The 17,136-nt window shown below is 31.9% G+C and overlaps 1 protein-coding gene and 1 pseudogene across 2 annotated transcripts; both read left to right on the forward strand.

Annotated features, from left to right (window-relative positions):
* The first annotated feature begins 1,683 nt into the window (after positions 1–1,683).
* LOC145596535 (uncharacterized) lies at positions 1,684–4,233 on the forward strand (annotated as a pseudogene). Its single transcript, XR_014103254.1, has 3 exons — positions 1,684–1,981; positions 2,734–3,325; positions 3,636–4,233. The product of XR_014103254.1 is annotated as an uncharacterized LOC145596535 (transcript).
* Positions 4,234–14,831: 10,598 nt separating this feature from the next.
* Positions 14,832–17,136, forward strand: LOC145599458 (uncharacterized). The gene is made up of 5 exons (XM_081655838.1): positions 14,832–15,058; positions 15,722–16,000; positions 16,085–16,177; positions 16,788–16,829; positions 16,919–17,136. Exons 1-3 carry the CDS (start codon positions 15,029–15,031, stop codon positions 16,175–16,177), a joined length of 402 nt encoding a protein of 133 aa, XP_081511964.1. The 5' UTR covers positions 14,832–15,028; the 3' UTR covers positions 16,788–16,829; positions 16,919–17,136.

The raw sequence follows: 17,136 nt of genomic DNA on the forward strand, positions 1-17,136 counted from the left end.
CATGATTAAGATAAAGGAATAGGATTAAAAATTGAATTTTTGTTTAAAAGAATAGGCAGAACTTGTAGAGGCCATATAACTCCGAACAGGGTGATTCTTGAGCCTACCATCAAGGATTTTTCGAAAGGAACAATTCTTTGTGAAACATTAATACCCCAAAAACTGACCCAAAGTGCTCGAAAACTGGCTTCAAAGGTAAATGAGATAATATTTGTATGAAAAGAGGAGAAGAAAAGTATGAAAAGGTTTAGGGAAAAGAGGAAGAAGAGAGAAGAAGATAATTGGCCGGGTTTTGGTGTGAAGAATATGAGAGGTATGAAGGGGGTATTTATAGGCTCATGAATGAAAGAATTATGGTAGGAGAATGTAGAAGGAATTATGGTAAAAAGAATTAAGAAAATTACTTGGAGAACAGAGTTAAAGAATTACGGAAAGTTTAATATTAAGGTGACTAAGGTGTGTTGTATGTAATGAAATATAATATGGAAAAAGAGATTACTTAGAGAATAATCAAGGAAGATGCATGCAAGGTAGGATAATAAGATGATCAAATATCTAAGAGATGAAAAAAGAAAATTAGCGAAAAAAAGAGATTTTTATGAGATAATAAAAAATACAAATTACCAAAATAATTTACCCAAAATCCAACCAAGGTGGCCGAATATTTTGAGCTTCCATGCTCCAAATTTTCGGATTTCCTTTGTAGTATTTAGGGAATATTTTTTCTAGATTTAAGGAATTAAAAATAATTGTGTAAATAATATTTATTGTATAAAATAAATAATTAAGAAAATACCAATTATTCACTAAATAAAATAACTAAGAAAATCAGATTTTCTACACATAGAAAATCCAAAACTCATAGTAAATAATTTAGGAATTTGCGGCCCTTTTAAGTAAAGAATTACATACAATTTTTTTAATTGAAATATCCAAAATATATATAAATAATCCGATTTTTAAATAAAATAAATGAACAATAAATCTTATCCAAAATCCAAAATAATAATTGAGTTATAAAAATAGTTTTGGGCCCAAAATTCGAATATCATTTTGGCTCCAAAATTCAAATAGTGAAATAAATTTTTAAAATACCCTTTTTAAGAGAATACTATTTAATTAATTAATTAATTAAATATAAGTTTCAAAAATACGAGGCATCTATTAACTAATACTAAAACAAAATATTGCTGACATCATCAACTCTAAAACTATATTACGTGTCATTGTCACATTAAATTTTTTTCCCTCCAATTCTACGTATGATGTCATTAATTATTATTCATTTTTCAATTTTATTTTTAATCTACACATTTGACTTCAATGCATAAGTATCTATATAAAATTCAACTAACCAAGTTTCTCTCCTAAATTATAGTTTCACATACCTAATTTGTTTAATGTTGATCGTGGATTCAACTTTTTTTTTTTAACTTTTTTTAAATGTTAATTATTCTTATATAATTCTAATAATCATATACTATGTAATGCAACTGAATATTAATTACAAGAAAGGTTAATTTAAATCTTGCAATTAATCATTACTCCAAATTTTGTGCATTATTCTACACTCTTTAAAAAGAGAGAAGTTCACCGGCACTGTTCCTTATGAACGCCAGTGCACGGACGATACTACCCTCCAACTGGGTTTTTTTTTACAAATCTGCCATCCAATACCTTTTGCTGCTTTCCCTCACCATCACTCATTTCACTCTCTTTCTTCCTCCTCTCTTTCAGTCTCCTTCTCTCTTTCCCAACTACTTTACAGGACTGGATCCATGGCGGCATGGCCTCCACTCCCTATGTCAAAGCTCTATCTTTCACCTTTCTTTTTTTAGATTTAAACCAGGTTGAAGGTAAAGATCTTGACCATCGTTTGGATATGGTGGTTCACGCGTGTCTGCGGGTACAGTTGAAGTTACGGCGTGGGTTGATGTAAGGGAAAATGATGGTGGTCGAATTTAATCTGTATAATATGCAGGTACTTAGCCCTAATTTTTCGTTTGATTTTTTTTTTTAAAAAAAATAAAATAAATTAGTATTTGAATTGGAAGGAAGAGTTAATTTTGATGCGATTGTTTTAGGGCTTATTGCTTTTTGGGAGAAGGGTTTGATCTTTTGCTTATTTTGTTGTGAATTTCCTCTTTTCTATGATATTCAATGTAATAAGGATGAAATTTTCTTTGTTTTTGTTGTGAAATTAATCTTGGTGCTGATAGATACTTAATTTTTTGTCTATGAGGTGAAGAAGGCAGCAGAGAATTAATTCTCCATTAGCTTATTTAACAGATATATATTGGATCCTATATGAAATTAAAATTTTTATAATATATGCTTAACTTGTAATTAAGTGCAATAGTTTTAAAGAAATTCTTGCTCAACGATATATTGAAAGTTGAGTTTTGTTAAAATTTATATGAAAATGTTTGGTTTGATTAGATTAGATTAGATTAGATTTGGATGTTTTGTTGTCATTTGTAACATATGTAAACCCTATTGAGCTGTAAATATCCCATGTCTAGATTTTTGGATGTTTGTGGTCTGTTACTTGACACAATGGATGATTAACTGATAAGAATTGTAGTTTACATATGATGGCGACTTCTGTTCAATAATTAGTACTCTATGCTTCCTTCGATTGTTTAGCAATGCTATTTTCCTTTTTGATACTTAGGTTAGGATGTTTTCTCATGTAGTGTACTAAGTGATGTTTATCCAAATTTATGGTTTTAGGAACTGGAAGACATATTTGGCAAACCTCCTTCATCAGCAGGCCCTTTAGGTTTAAGTGGTTCCGGAGATGTAACTCAAGATACTCGGTTTTCATCTCCTGAAGTATCTGAAAAAGTATGTGGATTAACCTATATTGGAAAGCAAGGGGAGGCACAATGGTGGATGTCTCTCCCAAAGAAAACACCTAAAGAACAGCTGTTGCAAGTGGCGAGGTGTTTGATTTGGTGTCAGCTAATCAGTTAGCCAAGGGAGATGTGCTTAGTGTGGCCAAAATAGCAGGAATCACAGGAGCAAAGCAAACTAGCAACCTTATCCCACTTTGCCATAACACTAGCCTGTCACATGTGGATGTTAATTTGGCCTTAAATCACCGGGATTACAGTGTTGATATCCACGGACAAGCCTCAACAACGGGAAAGACTGGGGTTGAGATGGAAGCTCTGACTGCTGTCAGCGTTGCTGGGCTAACCATTTATGATATGTGCAAGGCTGCCTCAAAAACATATTGTGATTTCAAATGTGAGGCTCGAGCTTAAAACTGGAGGAAAGAGTGGGGTTTGGTCCAGGGGGAGTAATGCTGCTCAACATCTAGGTAAGTTGTACTGACTGCATGTTGCTATGGCGCTTATATTGTTGCATTTGCTATGGTGCTTATATTGTTGCATCTTGCAAGCAAACTGTCATTACTGATAACACTAAATATAAGTAGAAGAAACAGTTTCTGAATATTATCTCTGTTCCCAGCTTCACACTTCAATCTGTCTGTCCATTTTTTATATAAAATTATTAGCCATTAAAGTATTTAAACTTCATTATGCTTTTCATACATCTTATGGAGATTTTGAATGCATGTATGCACTTGGTGGCTGTGGTAATTCTCTTTCCTCTTTTATATGAAGCAGCTTTTGAGGTATGCTGATTCTTTTTTCAAATCCATAGAATATCAATTTCTCTTTTGGGTTTATTGTTAAGTTAATTGTGAGGTAAGTCAACTTTTGGTTGTTCTATGTTAGATTATTGAACTGTGGCTGCAATTAGTGAAGCTATAAGAAATTGTAAAGGTCAATTTTGATACTGTAATTTTGATATGTATTTTACTTTGATATTTTGAGGTGACAAGAAATTAGAGTGGTTTTGAGGTATCCTTAGATTTTGTGGTTTTCAGGTCTCCTTTGATGATTTTGTACTTTTTGTTTGAAATTTGGTGTGTTTTGATTTTAGGGTTTAATTGGGGTTCTTACTTTGTTTTGGGATGTAGATGGGATTGCATCAATTTAAGGTGAGTAATGGGATTACATCTATGTGGAGAAGCTCAAGTACTGCCATCACTCATTCATTTTCGTTTTCACTCTCTTCCTACTCTCTTTCTCTTTCCTCCTCTGCTATTGTCCTTCCATTTTTCCACTTTTGCTTTTAAGCTTTTTCGCTCTTCCATTGAAGCTGACTCTGAGTTTTCCATTGAAGCGTGTTCTGAGCTTCCTTTCTTCCATTATAGCTGAGGTAATTACTTGTACTTACTGAACAATAAGTGTGAATTTTTCAATAATGGAAATTCTGATTTAATAAATGGAAATTCTAATTTCATAACTCATAAATTCTGTCAAGTTTTGGTTTTCAGTTTTACTTTTGGTTGAGATAATCAGATTTATGATTTTTTTTATCTTACTTTTGGTTGAGCTATTCCGATCATTTATTAATTATACGAGTTTGTTGAGTTCTCCTTCAATCATTTACTTTTAGGGTTTTATTTAGTAAAGAATATTATAATAATTAAGAAATTGTGTTGATTGTTCTAAGGTTGGAAGTTCTAATTTTTTTTTTGCAGAAAAATTTGGTGGTAAACTGGTGATATCTTGAATTCTAAAAACATTCTTGTCAAACATTAAATACAATGGTGAATTGGTGATACATTGTACAAACTAGAGCCGTTATCTCCTGTGTTTGAAAGTGAAGAGGTCAGTAATGCCAGTAGTTGATTTACTTAAGTATATAGATTTAGTTGAAACAATTATCCTATTTTAGATCTACTTTGTCAGGCTATCACTCTCCATGATGATTTATCCATAAAGAAAGGACCAATTTATCTACCATTATTCAAGATATTACCAGTTTCTCTACAATTATCCTATTTATCCATAAAGAAAGGACCATAGATTGGTAATTATTCAAGAAACCGCTGCACATCCATGATGATTTTTCCATAAAGAAAGGACCGGTTTTTCTACAATTCCGAAATGGATGTGCAGTGTACGCATTTAGGCTGTGATATGTGCCTTTTACTATTGCTGAATGGCCAATAGTTATTTCAATTCTCCTGCATCCCAGAATTACATTTAGGCTGTGATATGTCTTTCTTAAAGTGACGTTATTGAAAATCTTATTCAGGTTTCAAGCTGATTTTTGGACTGAAGTTTTCAAAACGTTTCAGATTACATGTATTTTAGCTTCTTAAATGAATTTCTGGCTGTTTCTGAATGATATAATTGTTAGAACAAAATAGAAGGGAGTTTATAATTACGATGTTTGATAAAGCTGTAGAAGAATTGTTCGTGCTAATTAACTGGTAAAATAAGTGATTTCCGTTTTTGATCTTTTTAAAGCTTTGAGCTGTTATATGATATTCTTGTACTGATTTATTCAAGTAAATTATTTGTAATTAATAAACTGAAATTAGATGGTGTGATAACTTAATGAATTTTAAGTTATTGGTTTGCTGACTTATGATGTATGGATATATCTTTGTGCAGGCTGATATTTATCTAGGTGATGGAACTTTTGCCAAAGCTGCTATTCTGAGTGGTGCATCCATTGGTGAGTTCTTCTTCTCTATAATTACGGCTTTTTAAAGTTTAGTTATCAGTTGTAGTATCAATCAATTGTATTGCTAGCTGATTGATTATCGTTTTCTAAGTTACAATGTTTTAACAACTATGCATGTGAATTATCAGGAGTCTATGAAGCCCTTGAATTGAGAGATGGAGGTAAAGATTACATGGGAAAAGGGTATTTCTAAGGTAGCCATTAGTGTTAGTTTCACTTTAGCGGTAGTCATGACAGCTTCCTTTCGATTCGAGAATTATCTTTTTCTCATAATGGTTGTTGTATATGTGTAGGCTGTTGAATATGTGAATGAGATTATTGGCCCTGCTGTGGCTGGTAAGGTATGCTTAATGATGAAAATCTATTGCTGTTCAATCTTCACTTTTCTCTATTGAACTCAGAAAAAAAGTTTTTGGACGGAATCTTGGATTGATTGGCTTACAAAACAGGACTATGTATTCTACTGCATTTCGTTTGAGACTCTTGTATGTTGACTTTAAGTTCAATCAATTGAGTCCTTTGTTCATAATAAGGAATGTGATTAATTTTTTTGTGGTGTAAGCATGTTAATTGTGATGGGTTTAACTAATAAATTTGGGATTTTTGTGACTTATATGATTTTCTTTGTGTATGATGTTCGGTAGTTCCTGTTCAACCAATATTGAGGGTAAAACTATAATATTTGAGTTGTGCTAATTGATGTGGGTAAAATTAGATGTGCTACACAATTCTTGGTTTTATATACTTTTGTTTACATGCATGGAGCTTATATAGAAAGGATTTTTTGATTTGTTCTGTTTCAGACAACAGGGCAACAGGGCGGAGAGTAAAACACTCTATTGAATGCTAAAGTTAGAGCTCAAATTTGCAGAAAGGTAGCTATTACACTCAAATTATGCAAATATCTCAAAACCAGTTGTTTATTCGAGTTGCTTGTGAGATTACTCAATAAGTTGTTGCTTGTTAAATTAAATTCGTTTTAATAATTTTTGCTTTTGAGTAATTTCTTTGTTGTTTCCTTCAATTTTCATTTTAGAGTTTTGTTTTTATATGATTGCTGATTATGTTCAAGTTATCAGCAAGAACAATGATGAGAGACAGTGAGTTTCAGCCTTTAAGGCTTGCATTTAGGTCCCGGCGTCTTTGAATACCTATCCCTTTTACTGTTGCTCATATTTGTTATTCGTGCTATCTAGACATGTTTAAGAATCAAAGTTTGATGGGCAATTTACAATTTCTGAGGACACATGAAAAGAACCACTAGGTCTTGGTATTGCATATTCGAGCGGATGATGTAGAATACTTGGAAGAGGCCAAATTGATGGTTTGAGTACTGTCTTTTGTTCCCCTTTTACACTTTAAAAATATATGATAACAACTTAAATTCATTTTACCCACAGAATTTTGATAATGGCAATTTGTAACTATTACTTCATTGTACAATTTTTTTTTTTCTTCCACTCACCACTGTGCGTAGTAGTGTTTTACCTCTAATTTGAAGGACACTTTTTCTTGCAAGAGAATAATCATAGTTGTATCTTGATTAATGACATGGTAATTTATTAATTGAGATTGGTATCTTGGATGTCATGCATATGATGTTGGTTGCCCCCGAGTCTGTATGTGGGAATTAGAGTTGGATAGGGTTTTGGATTTATGAATTTTGTAAAATTAAATTATATTTTGGAGGATATGAAGTTTCAGAGTTGCTAAGAACAATAATCAACGTTTTTAACCTTTGAGGCTTGTATTTTTAGCTAGCCATGGTTCTTTTCATGTTTAAAAGTTTACTGATGTAAATTGGATGCTTAAGGTTGTAAAGTTTGGTTATTTATCAATTTTGTGAGCCCCAAAGTAGTTAAGATATTCTAAACATGTAGATGATTGGAATGTTGGAGGTTAGTAATTTTTATGATTTGAAAAGTAATTTTTATTGTTCTTAGAGTTGGATGAAAATAGCATAATTGAATTGGACTATTTTTTTTATAAAATCTAAATTGGTGCGTGCTGATGAATACTGATTTATCTGTATATGAATGACTATGATGCAAATAATTGGGAGCTTTGTGGATAACTGAAGTGATGTAGTTGGTAGGAAAATTGGATTTAGGGATTTTCAATTTTGTTTAATTTTAGGGAATTTAGGATAAATGGGATTCTAAAGTACAGTGTTTTGTTAGTTGTTGGTTTATAGCAAGAAGAAGAGGAGATGGGAGGATCAAGGTTGCATTACCAAGGTTCAACAACTTTTTGCAGAATGTTTTCGGAGGAATGGAGCTTTGTAAAAGTATTAATCTAGATGAGGCTGCGATGTTGCTTACGGAGCCGCCATTCATGCTGCTATCTGAAGTGGTGTTCGGTAGTCGATGTTACTTCCTTATAGAGTGAAAATAAGTGTTGATCAAGGATTGGTGTGTTTCTGATTGTTTTTCAATGGTTGATTCTTTTCACAGCATGATTGGTATAGTTTGTACTTGTGTGGTGGAAATGGAGTGAATAATTTTATTTTTTTTTGTTACATACTGTTTTTATTCCTCAGGTTGCTAAGGGTAGCCAACCATTACCACCTTTCCAGGCTTTTTGTTATGCTTTTTAACCTATGGTAACTAAAGTATCTCCCTTCTCAATCCATATTTGATACAAGGGTCATAGCAAAGTGTGAGCTTAGCTAGCACTTGAATTGAAAATGAAGTGCTCCAGTGTAAGTTGGAAGTGTAGATGTATTTGGCTCCTTTGTTTCTACTTCTGTGTTAAGTCTTCATAATTAGTTTTTGTAATTGAAAGGTTGTACTGCAAGGTAGAGATTTGTAAGAGATGCTTATGTTGACAATATCAGATTTTTTTTTTGCAGGATCAAGAAAATCAGTTGCTATATGCTTGCTTGTAACATGGAGGGAATCAACGGGAAAAGAATGAGAGGTGATATCTGTTCAGGAACTATGATTATGAGTCTACATTAGAAGAATGTGTCTTCCGATTCGACTGCTCATTTGATGATAGAAATTCGGCATCTCCTAGCCTGTCATTTGTGAATTCTGAAGTCAAAGACACTTCTGATTAGTGAAAACCTTCCTTTTTATATACCTACATTTGACTGCACTCTAGGGCAACAAGTTGTTCAGCTTCAGATTAATCTTGTTCCCACTATATTCATGCCTGCAATCTGGGACATATTTTTGATAATCACTATTTTCATTCTTCAGATTAATATCAAAGCATGGTTTTGGTGTCTTTTTCTCACGCAATTGATAATCATTGTTATTTAATACAATTATTAGAGTTTCATATTCCTTTTCCCCAATATATACTTCTACATAGTTGGACGTTGGCTAGCTTAGAATAAGAGAGAATTACAATTTGACGGGGCAAAGGAAGGATTTTCGTAAAGCCTTTATATATATATATATTTATTTATTTATTTACATCTTAATACTTGATATGGTCAATATTTGTGGAAGATGTACTAATAATGAAACCCTTCTTTAGTTTCAAAAAAAAAGGGGGGGGGGGGGGGGGGGGGAGAAAGGTTACTTTTTTTTAAAAAAAAATTCCTTAATGAACCAATTGACAACTAAAATGAAGGAATAAGGAGACCTTGAAAGAAAATGAGAGAGCGTGGGGAAAATTAAAAAAGTGGGAGAATATTTTTTTAGAGTGTAATTGTAAGGAGAAGAAAATACTTTTTTTTAGAAACTGTTTTTTTTTTTAGAAACTTAAAATGTTACTAATACGTAATTTCTTCCACCAACTGTAACTACCTTCATTTCTTTTTAGTTGCAACAAAGAGGTATTATTTGTTGTAAATAAAATTGAAAAGAGATAGTACTAATTAATCTAAAGTGATGCCGTGACAATTATTAGAATATCAGATTGATAAATATCACCTTAAGAATAAAATTTTCAACCTAAATATTTTTTTAAATATATAAATAAATTGTATGCATAATCATAATAGATAGTTTGAGAGAGAGAAAGCGAGAGTACAACCATAATAAAATGAAACTAAAAGACGGAAGTATATATGCAAGTAGAAGTTAATTATAAAACTTGTAATTTTTTTTACAAAAAAGAAACAAAGAAGATGAAATTTAACAATTATAATTATCATAAACTTATTAATTAAATCATAAAAAATATGACAAAAGCGTTTTACTTAATAATTTTTACGAAACTGAAGGGGACGCACGCTAATATGAATATGCATATGAATATTCTAATATGGCTATTCTAACAATTGACGCGCTAATAGATATGATAATTAATTGCGTGCGCGTCCCCTCTTAGCGCGCATCAAAACTAGAATAGCTTATTCATATGGCTACATCAATATTAGAATATGTTTCTATTGACAATATGTTTCAATAAGTTACATCAATATTGACAATATGGCTCAAGAAATCTACTATTAATTCTATTAATAAATAGTAGCATATACACTATGAAATTCTAGAACATGAAATAAGATTTCATAGTTTATTAGTAGAATTAATAGAATTTTCAATAAATAGCATGAACTTACAAATTCTACTAAAAACATGAAATAAGCTACATCAAAATATGGCTCATCAAGAAATCATATTCATTGACAATATTTCATGTGTTTTTAACAAAATAGTGTAATGCTATTGGTAATTACAGAAATATCACTTAAGAAAATTAGGTCAATTAGCTTAGGGGGAAGAGCACTTAAGAAATGTTACTCAAGAAATTAGGGTAATTAGCTTAGGATAAAGAAAAAGAGACTATATAACAAGATCACTTAAGTAAGTCATGGAAATTAACTTAGGAAAACACAATTAACTTAGAAAAATACTTACTAAAATGCATTGAGAGAGAGAGAGAGAGAGAGAGAGAGAGAGAGAGAGAGAGAGAGAGAGAGAGAGAGAGAGAGAGAGAGAGAGAGAGAGAGAGAGAGAGAGAGAGAGAACACTTAAAAAATCAGAGCAATAATTAAGTTAGAAAATCGCAATTAGCTTAGGAAAAAGATTACTAAAATTTTGGACCATTTAAGATAATTTTTTTCTTAAGGTTGGTTACTTCTTATGAAAGATCACTTGAGACGAAGACCACTTACGAAAATCTTCGTGGTATTAACTTATCAAAAATCACTTGAGAGAACAATTATGGAAATAAGATCTACGATCACTTGAGGTCACTCATCAAAAATCAATTATGGAAATAAGATCTACATAGTATTAGCTTTGGAGGAATGAGGGAACAATTAAGAAATATCACATAAAAAGAAATCAAGGCAATTAACTTACAATAGAAAGAGAAGGATTACTTAAGAAAATTAGGGCAATTAGCTTAGAAAAATACAGTTAGCTTAGGAAAAGGCTTACTAGCAATAGAGAAGAAAGACCACTTAAGAAAAATAGTGCAATTGACTTAGGAATTTAATATAGAGGGTACAAAACAATAATCAGGAAAGAAGAGATAGAATTTTATTTTTATTTTTTTAAGACAAGTGATAAAGGATAAAGGAGAAGCTAACATGAATTGACTTTACTATTAACATTAATTTATTTAACAAAAAAGTATATTGTGTTAAGGAAAATCTTATGTTGTATTATCTTATTTTGTATTAGCAAAAAATCAAACTTATCATGCTTTAGGTTACTTCTTCTAATATGATGATATAGGTTACTTGTTTTTAATATGATGATTTTTATGAAATCGATGAGTGTTATCAAACCTAAAATTTTAAAAGAATCGTTATTTTGAATGACACATCCAATTACTGCAAAATTAGCAAAAATTGTAAATTACTTTTAATCATAATAATTTTAATGCATACATAGTTTAAACAATTCGCAAACAATAATTGGAGAAGCCCCTTTGTTTTGTTAGGTTTCAATGATTCCCTATTACATTGGTAATAATTTAAATGCATACAAAATTTAGACACTTCACAAACATAAATAAACATGTAACAATACCATCGTATACATAATTTACGGAAAATTATCACCACCATTGGGCGACCGCGCGCGAAGCGCGCGGGACCACAACTAGTTTCATAAAATTGTAGTTACAAAGTACGAGCAATAATCAATAGTATATATTGACATCAAAATTATTAAGATTTGATTTATCATTTGTTCTATATTAACAAAAAAAATTGTCAAACCAACTAGCTCACACAAACAACTATGTACTTAAGATCTCATCTTTTTTAAAATAACACACATACACACACACACACACACACAATATTTGAGCTCTCAGTGTCAAACAAGGCCAAAGTATAGTTTGATTAGAGTAATAAATTTATAATAAGCTGGAGTATCGCCCGGACCAATAACTAGTTATTTTCTTTAAAACTTTTCCCCACTTTAATTTATTGTTACCTTAGGTTTTATGTATTGTCATTGTGAGACTTAATCACACTTAACTAATCCGTTAATAATTTTGCCAAATATTGATAGCTACAAATGCACACTACATTAATTAAGCACCACAAACATTATTACTTTCTAAAAAAAATTCACCTAGCTTCTATCAACTTACATATACATTTAATACCGCTCTTTTGATAAAAAAAAAAATACACATTTTATACTTTACGTTTAATTTTAAAAAATTGGGGTGCGTCCGCGTTGCGGGTGCTCCAACTACTAGTAATAGAAAAATAAATTGTTCATATATTAAATAATTTTATGAAAAAATTGATTATAAGTTTGCTCTGAAATTGCTGAAGTGTATTACAAAAAAACCTCATATGATTATAAGTTTTCCTAACTTATTAAGAATAATCTTAACCATTTTAAAATGTTTATACATATAATTATTGTAGGTAAAAAATAGATCAGTCCAAGACCGATTTTTAAGGGTATAATTATGGATTGAAAACAGAAAAATTAATTAATCGACATGAAGATCAAACATGTTAATTAAGTATGGACTGATTTTGAACACCCCTATCAAGAACCCTAATCAAGGTCGATCTCCAAGTACTCAAGAATTGTAATCGAGGATACAATTTTTGCAATTTATTGTTAGAAATTTATAATTAGGAAAAATACACTTTAATAATTCCAACTTTAAGCGATTTACTTCTAATAATCCCAACTAAGGTTTATTTTTTAATAATCCTAACTATGAGGTCAGTTTGCCAGTTGCCACTAGTAGTCCCGGATGACTGGGTACCTGATAAGCAGGTTAATTTTTTTTTTTTTAAATTGCATGTGTTGCATTTCTATTGGTCTAGAAGCTTTTTATATAAAAAAGTTAAAATTAAATAAATGAAAAGTTAAAAAAAAAAAAACCCAAAACACCAGCCTCTCCCCCTTCCCCCACCGGCACCTCCACCGCCCAGTTCAATCTCGTCGGGCCGCCACTCCTCAACCATCCCAGCCGTCGGCCCTCCACGTTTCCTCTAAAACACCATCCCCTCTTCCCTAAAACCACCTTCCAATCTGTTATGCGATTTAAATCCGAGGAGCCCGTTAATTCGAAGTGACAATTGGCAATTAGCAATTCTATGTAATTTTTTGCTTTTAATTTGTTCACCATTTGCTAGATTTCTGATTTTGCAAATTAAATAAGAATTAAATTGTATTCTATGATTAATAGTCAATAGATAATGATTCTATTTGATTTCCATAAGAATCAAGCTTGTAATTACTGTTAATGGGAGTTCGTATCTGATTTGACCCAAATTGTAGTTTGGATTGCGACCGAGAATTTTAGTTACCTTATGGAATAGTAACCAAAACATATTAGTATATTCATGATCAATGATTTGGAACTTATTAATTGGGGTCTTCGACTGAGAAAACTAATTGCAAAATCTACAAATTCAAATAACAAAACAGAAGTAATTCAAACAGTAACAATATTTTTTATTGACTGAAAATAAAACCTCATTTCCATTCGATTGAGTTGCAGAAAAAGGATCACAGCGACGACGAACACATAAGCTGGAAAAGACGTGAGGGGTGGTTTCGCGAGCCAGCAAGCAGGTGGGAGGGTGGTGGTTTCGCAGATGGCAAGCGATTTCAAGTGTGGGGCTAGGGAAGGTGGTTGTTTTTGGTGGGGTGGAAGGGGATAAGGAGGTTTTCGGCGAGGGGATAAGGAGGTTCCCGGCGAGGTAGTTGGTCTAGGGGGTAGGGGTGGCTGGTAGGGAGGAGAGGTTTTTGTTTTTTTAATTTTTCTGTTTTTTAATTTTTTTTTAAACCACTGCCACGTGTCGGAGCAACTTGTTATATTAGGTTGATGACCGGTTGGGACTGTTAATGGCAAACTGACCCCATAGTTTGGATTATTAAAAAATAAACCTTAGGCCCTGTTTGATTCACCTTAATTTTGCTGAACTGAAATTATTTTTACTGAACTGAACTTATTTTTACAGAACTGAACTTAATTTTACTAAACTGAAATTATTTTTACTGAAATTAAATTATTTTTACTGAACTGAAATTATTTTTACTGATTTTCTATTATAATTCTTCTTTAAGAAAACTAAATTTTACTGAACTGAACTTATTTTTACTGAACTGAAATTATTTTTACTGAACTGAAATTAATTTTACTGAACTGAACTTATTTTTACTGAACTGAAATTATTTTTACTTAATATTATTTTTATAAGGTGAAAAGAACAGGGCCTTAGTTGGGATTATTAGAAGTAAATCGCTCATAGTTGGGATTATTAAAGTGTATTTTTCCTTATAATTATTAACTCTCTACCTCTATAATTTTGTTGACACGAATAAGATGATTATGCTAGATTTGACCAGCTTTTGGGTAGAAATTTTTGGCCCAAAGTTGGGTCGATCTAGCTCGAACCGAAATTTTATTATTTTTCCTCGAGTTTTAAACGTGTGTTGCAAACTATTATAGTTAATTTTTTAGTTCAGCCTGAAAAAGCTTGAAAACCTCTTTAGGCCCAATCCAAATTTGTGGGTTTGGGGAAACATTTTCGATCCAAAACTTTATTCACCTGACAAAACGGAAACAATTTCTTACGGTCTACTCGCCCTTTAATTACCTCTAATTTTTGCCCTATTGATGATGTTTGGGTCAAACTTTGAAAAATTTGACTATAAATTTTCGTTAATATGCAAGAAATAATAGCACGGCATAATGTAAGATTTTGTTGAATTTGCCTCGTTACATGTTTTATTAATATAAACTTTTATAGTTTTTATGATGCTTATAAAAGTGGAAATATACAACGTTATATGACACGTCTTGAAAACCGTGAAAAATTAAATAAAGCTAAAAAACTAGAGACGGAAGGAATGTTTTAGCTTTTAGTAATAAAAAAGGCGAGTTTACCGACGGATTTTTCCAATGTGCATTTTAACAAAATTTTAGCAATGGCCTAGGGAATTTTTGCCGACTAAGTTAATAATAATATTACGTACTACTAGAATATTTTGACAAACTATTACAGCTAACACAAAAAAAGTGTGATCGAAGAAGTAAGCAACGACCCCCATTACGCCGGCGACCCACCCCGACCACTCCGATGACCAACTCAGGCGACCGACGATCGGAGGTATGCTTCTGTTGCTGTACCTCATTTTGCTTCTACTGTGTGCTTCATTTTGGTAGAAATTTTAGCTAAAATAATTATTGGAATTCTGACATAGATTGTTAGAAAATTAAGCTAAAATTGGAAATATGACTTAAATTATTAAAATAACTAAGCTAAAATGGGAATTTCGACTTAGATTATTAAAAAATTAAGATGATATGATGCCAGAATTAAGGGAGAAGAATCAGGGAATAATAATATAAAGAAGAGAGATATTTATTCCCAAAATATTGTAATGTATAATTTGGTGGGTAATATCTTTCAATGACCTAGAATTACTGGGTAATAATGTTGTTATGTTTTTGTTTATTTTATTTTTTTGTCAAAAAAATAATGTAGTGTGTTATCTGCGTTGATTGGTTTTTGTTGAAAAAAAAGTATATTTGTTAATCATTGTTTGTTGTAATTTGCATTGGTTTATACTCACTTTTTAATGTAGTTTTTTGGATAGTTGAATTTAGATTTATCTTTATGTATCTAAAGATGTTTATAGAGTATGAATGATTCTAATTTGAAATGTGATCTGGTTGGGAATAGTATAATTATAGGTGGATGAACTTCATTCGAGGTTCTTTAACACTTCCAAAGTGATTAGGTTAATTAACTCTTTATGGTTTCGTCCAGATGGAAGACCCTCCAGAATTTGCTACTTCTCCTCCTCCTCCTCCAACTCCTAACACTTCCGCTACTACTACGACCTCCACTTCATCTCCTTTTCCTCCTCCTTCACCTCCATCTCATATCCCTCCTCCTCCTCCTCCTCCTCCCCTTCCCCCTCATAGCACTATCATTACTACTGCTCATCTGCCTCCTCCTCCTCTTGAACTTGTCAATACTTTGGTCAATGTCACTCTTGCTTGTTTGGCTTTAGGAGCATTGCTGCAAAGCACCCTCACTGACCAGGTAGCGTTTCAAATAAATTATATATATATATACTATGTAATATTAAATTAAAGTATTATTTAAATACTACCAATTTTATGGCAGGTTATTGCGCACAGGGTTGTAGTTTGGGCAGTAACCCTTGCGTCGTTCTTCTGTTCAATGTGGTATCTGAGTCATCTTAGATTCTTTTGTTAGGTAAGCAATCTTTGCAATGATTCTTTTAAGTTGGGCCTTCCAAACTCTGTGGGCATGGGTATGGGGTGGTGAAAATTATCTTGCTGCTAGAATTATTGTATCCTAATATGAGCATTTGATCTGAAAATACCTGAACAAGACATTCGAATTCTGAACAATGAATTTTATGCTATTTAGTTGAATGAATTTCGAAGTATATAGGGTAACTTTAGTGTTTCTCAATCTTCAGTTGATTTTATTTGCTCCATCTTTAATTTTTTCTCAATCATTTATGTTCTTTTGCTCCTTTGTTACTAGCTGATACTTGATTATCTTCAACAAGAATTAGGTGAATGATTCGGCTTTAGTTTTAGGGTTATAATCATTTGTGTAGCTTTCTATAAAGTTGTAGAGGTTCTTTTTCTTATTGTGTGCATAGTCCCTTTTTTTTCCCTAGAAATACATTTCCTTGCAGTTTTAGGCTCTCTTATTAGTAAGGAGCTCAATTTATAGAAGCAACTAGAATTGATGTGAGTAGTGCTTGGAGTGCTTTTTATAAGTTGCTTCTTGATAGCTTTGATTTGTGCCATAATTTTATTTTAGATCATGTCTCACTATATATGGATTTCAGGGGTAAAATCATCAGTTTGGAGAGTTGGCGGAAAGCATCCTGGTATCTTACTCTGACTTTCCTTGTTCTTGTTTACTAATATCATTCTTATCTTTTCCCTTAATCTGGTTTTCTGTTTGTGTTTTATATAGGCTATAATGAAAATGATTCACAGGAATTTTTGGGCGAAGCACAATGATTAAGTTTTTTGTACATTGGTAACTAAACTACCTTGGCACTGACCTTCTAGTTGAGAGTCTTGAGACTTTATAGGTACTCAGATATAGATATAACTTTCTGTGCTACAAGTTCTTGTTTGCACACTTTTGTGGAGATGGTGTATGGTATAATTTTAGTGCAATTTCTATTA

The sequence above is a fragment of the Chenopodium album genome, chromosome 20, assembly GCF_948465745.1.
Source record: "Chenopodium album chromosome 20, dcCheAlbu1.1, whole genome shotgun sequence".
Lineage (NCBI taxonomy): Eukaryota > Viridiplantae > Streptophyta > Magnoliopsida > Caryophyllales > Amaranthaceae > Chenopodium > Chenopodium album.